The sequence below is a fragment of the Bufo bufo genome, chromosome 1 (assembly GCF_905171765.1).
Source record: "Bufo bufo chromosome 1, aBufBuf1.1, whole genome shotgun sequence".
Classification (NCBI taxonomy): Eukaryota; Metazoa; Chordata; class Amphibia; order Anura; family Bufonidae; genus Bufo; species Bufo bufo.
In genome coordinates this window covers 772,930,544-772,934,407 of record NC_053389.1, presented here as the reverse complement: position 1 = coordinate 772,934,407, position 3,864 = coordinate 772,930,544, and the positions used below count along the sequence as shown (strand labels likewise).

General features: G+C 36.6%; 1 protein-coding gene across 1 annotated transcript; it reads left to right on the top strand.

Annotated features, from left to right (window-relative positions):
- The first annotated feature begins 941 nt into the window (after positions 1-941).
- On the top strand, positions 942-2,420 carry LOC120987226 (nodal homolog 2-A-like). Its single transcript, XM_040415820.1, has 3 exons — positions 942-1,224; positions 1,446-2,174; positions 2,287-2,420. Exons 1-3 carry the CDS (start codon positions 942-944, stop codon positions 2,418-2,420), a joined length of 1,146 nt encoding a protein of 381 aa, XP_040271754.1.
- The last annotated feature ends 1,444 nt before the right edge of the window (positions 2,421-3,864 follow it).

The following is a 3,864-nucleotide window of genomic DNA, read 5'->3' as shown; positions in this document are numbered from 1 at the left end:
ATAACAGATGTCATTTTAGGTTGTACAAACAATAACAGTATCAAAAATATCATTATTGGAAATCTACAGACAGAAATGACATAGATAGATAGATAGATAGATAGATAGACTATGAGATGGGTAGATAATCAAATAATAAAGATGAGATGGAAGAAAAATAAAACAGATCAAAAACATTCCAGACACTACATGTTTTAAAACATATGATAACCTAATCAGAAAGTAGTTGTTACTGTAACATCCACACCTCTGGGATAAAACAAAAATGTGACACCTATGATATAGAAGTTTTACTGGCAAACAATGAGAGGATTGTATAATTCAGGGTGATAGAAATACATAATTCGAAGTAGAAGGTAATAGTTTTCTAGAAGTGTTAGTAAGACACAATATGCTATGTACAGGTGCACACTGATACAATCATCAAAAATTATATATAACTATAACAATCTTCCTTGAAAAAATGACTTCATCATTGCAAATCTATAGATAAATAGACAAATACATTGATAGAGAGATCTTCGTACTGCATTCAAATGAAGTTTTGATCAAAGCAACTATGCTTAACACTATTTACTTGAAAAAAATAATGACATCATTATTGCAAAAACTAAAACTTATTAGCTGTGTGCCCCTTACAAACTCTTTCCTTTTTTTGATGATCAAGCAAAGTTTCTGTTTTATAGACATTAAAGGAGACTTTTCTTGTGTAAACAGGTACTTATGTCACCTAATGACTTGCTTCATTTACATAATAGAAGAAGCGTCTATTGTGGCCTTGACCTTTGTTGTGTTTACATAGATGAAAGGTCAAAGGTGTTAACATGGAGACCTTTGATCCATAGATATATAAGTTAAGAGAACCCTCAAGACCTCACTTCATCCTTGGAGAAGTTCTGAACAACATCTCCTGAGAGACATTACAGAAGACTGGTGTAGAAATGTCTTGGTTGACTGTTCTACACTTCACCCTCATCTCCATGATTCTGGGAATGCCTTCTTCTCTACCAGGGAATCAAACAAGGATTTCTCTTAAATATTTAAACCTTGGTTTGAAAACTTCATCCAGTCTACATGAAAAGACAGACTCCCAGAAGATGAAATACTCTCCTTTTATGATGCAGCTCTATCAGACCCTCATCATGAAGAACATAACAGACCTTTCCAGCCTGGAACACTCCGTTCTTCAAGATTCTGACACCATTCTAAGTCTCTCTGCCAAACGTAAGTCTTTATTGATTATAGTAAGATAATTGTCATATATTTATTTGTGCCTGATTTTTCTATAACTATTGTAGAGACCTAGAGCTAAGTGTTTTATTTCTTATAATTCCTACCCTATAGAGGAGATGTTGGCCCATTTTTAACGTATAAAAAATTGAATGCATTGTAAAATGAATGATCATGTAGCACAGTTGACCATAATTTTCTCTTATTGCTTCTAGGTTGCTCTCAACTGACACATCATTGGGTGTTATCATTTGATATATCTTCCCTCACAAACAACAATGAAATACAATTGGCCGAGCTAAGGATGCAGCTTTCTTCTACTCAGAGAAACCATGAAGTGACTCTTGACATCTATCACAGTGAAGAAGGCAGATTAAAGATCTTTCTGGGGTCAATGAAAGTTGACCTTAGTAGTAAAAACGTATCAACTTTAAAAACTGTCAATGTCACCAGAATTATACAATCTTATTTCCATCAAGAAAAACTTTATAATAATCAAAAAGACATGAAGTACAAGGGAACATTCAAGAATGGCCAAGGAAACAGCTGTACAGAGGTGTCAACTGAAAGAATTATGTTGGTAGTCTTTTCCAAGGACACTCCTTCTAATAACCTCCATGGATATCCCAACCTCATCCAGACAGTCGAGTCCTCTAAATATGTGATGACCCCAGTGTCTGCTACTAGGACACTTAAGAAAGGTAGAAATGCAATGCATGGCATGATCATGGGCAACTTTCCCACCAAACCTATTAAAGATGGAAGACCCTTGTGTAGAAGAGTGGACATGATTTTGGACTTTGAAAAGATTGGATGGGGAGACCAGATAATTTCTCCCAAGAAGTTCAATGCATACAGATGTGAAGGAGCCTGTCCCACCCCTCTCAGCGAGATCTTCAAGCCAACGAATCATGCCTACTTTAAAGTAATTATTACCCTTTTTCTGTATATTTATTTGCAATTATTAACTTAACTAGTACTTTTACATAGTCATGATAAATTACAGTTTCTTGATCAAATACTTTTTTTTTTTTTTTAGTTTGTTGAAGTTGTACAATCCAGACACAATTGGTTGTTCCTCGTGTGTCCCAGTGAAGATGAGCCCATTATCAATGTTGATGTATGAAGAAGGAAAGGTGGTCTTGAAGCACCATGAAGATATGATTGTTGAAGAATGTGGATGTCATTGAGAGGACATAACAGCAATTTTATACTTGCCATAGTTGCTGTAATTGATATATGTTAACTTGTAGTGGTCTTACAAGAGACCTTCCAGGCATCCACATAGAAATGCTTTCGAGTGTAGCACTAGACAGCAAGGTTATAACTATAAAGGTGGAGAGGCAATAGTCGAACTAAAAGGCACTTTTATCCCATATGAGAAGACCAAAGCTATGAAAGATCCCTGATGTTTGGGGACCATATAAGAGATTGTGCCTAGAGAAAAAAACTAAAGAAATGAAGCAAATAATCTCTCCATTTTAATTCACATTCCTAAGATAATATTTATATACATAATTATGTAGATATATTGATGATTGTGAGAGGTGTAATAAAAATGTTTTATTTGCAATTCTGTCTTGTGTGTTTTTGCTTTGGAACGAGGCTACATGTATTAGAGAAGTACAATCAGTCTGCACCATTGTATTTACAAAAGCGATGAGCTCAGGCTATAAATGAGCGAAATTATTCTACAGAATCAATTTGTCAAATGAGCAGGGCTGTTAGAATCAATTTGTCCAATCAGCAGGGCTTCTTCAGTTCTGTAGATTCATTTTGCTTTTCTCTAGTTTCAACCAATACATAATGTAAAATGCTTAAAGGGATTCTGTCACCACATTTTACCCCTTACAGTAAAACATAGCTACTTGTAGGTCTCCCTGAGCTGTATTAAATGATGCCCTTATTAACTAATAGTCTTGATTTATTTCTTTATAAAATCGTTTTTAGTGATGTGCTAATGACCTACATAAGGTGCCCAAGGGGATGTCCTTTCCTAACTTGGTGCCCAGCCGCACCCCTCGGTCCGGTGCCCAGCGCCGCCTTCCTGAGTCCAGCGCCACCTCTAATATAATATATTCAAGAGCTGGCGCGCTGATGTAATCCCTGAGCATGTTTGAAATCCCGCGCGTGCGCACTACTCACTGTAGTCTGCGCCCGTGCGGACTACAGGTAATGGCATCGTCGAGTGAAGGAGCTTAAGGACATAAAAAAGCACATTCTGGACAAAGGCTCCTGGACTTAATTGCCTCAAACCGGTCACATTGCTTGAGAAAGGCCCCATTGTGCTGGGTTGAAAATTTGCAATCTCAGGTAATAAATCCAGTCCATCACCTGTTTTACCCATATTGGAGTGCTGCCTTGTTTTTTCAAGTTGTATATCTGGACTATCTGCCAAAGGTCTTGGAGAAATTACACCCAGTTTCTGCAAGGCTGCTATTTCTTTTCTTTAGCTATATTTTATGGCAGCTATAATGAATGACAGTTTATGGACCAAGTTATCATAAACCAATACAGTCTCCCAAAAATAAGTGCAGTCCCCCTCCAGAATGCTTGAAGTTGCAGACAAGCTACATGTAAGGCCTAATCTGTGTGGATATTTTTAGTATACTGCATCTAAGAGTAAAACAGAGC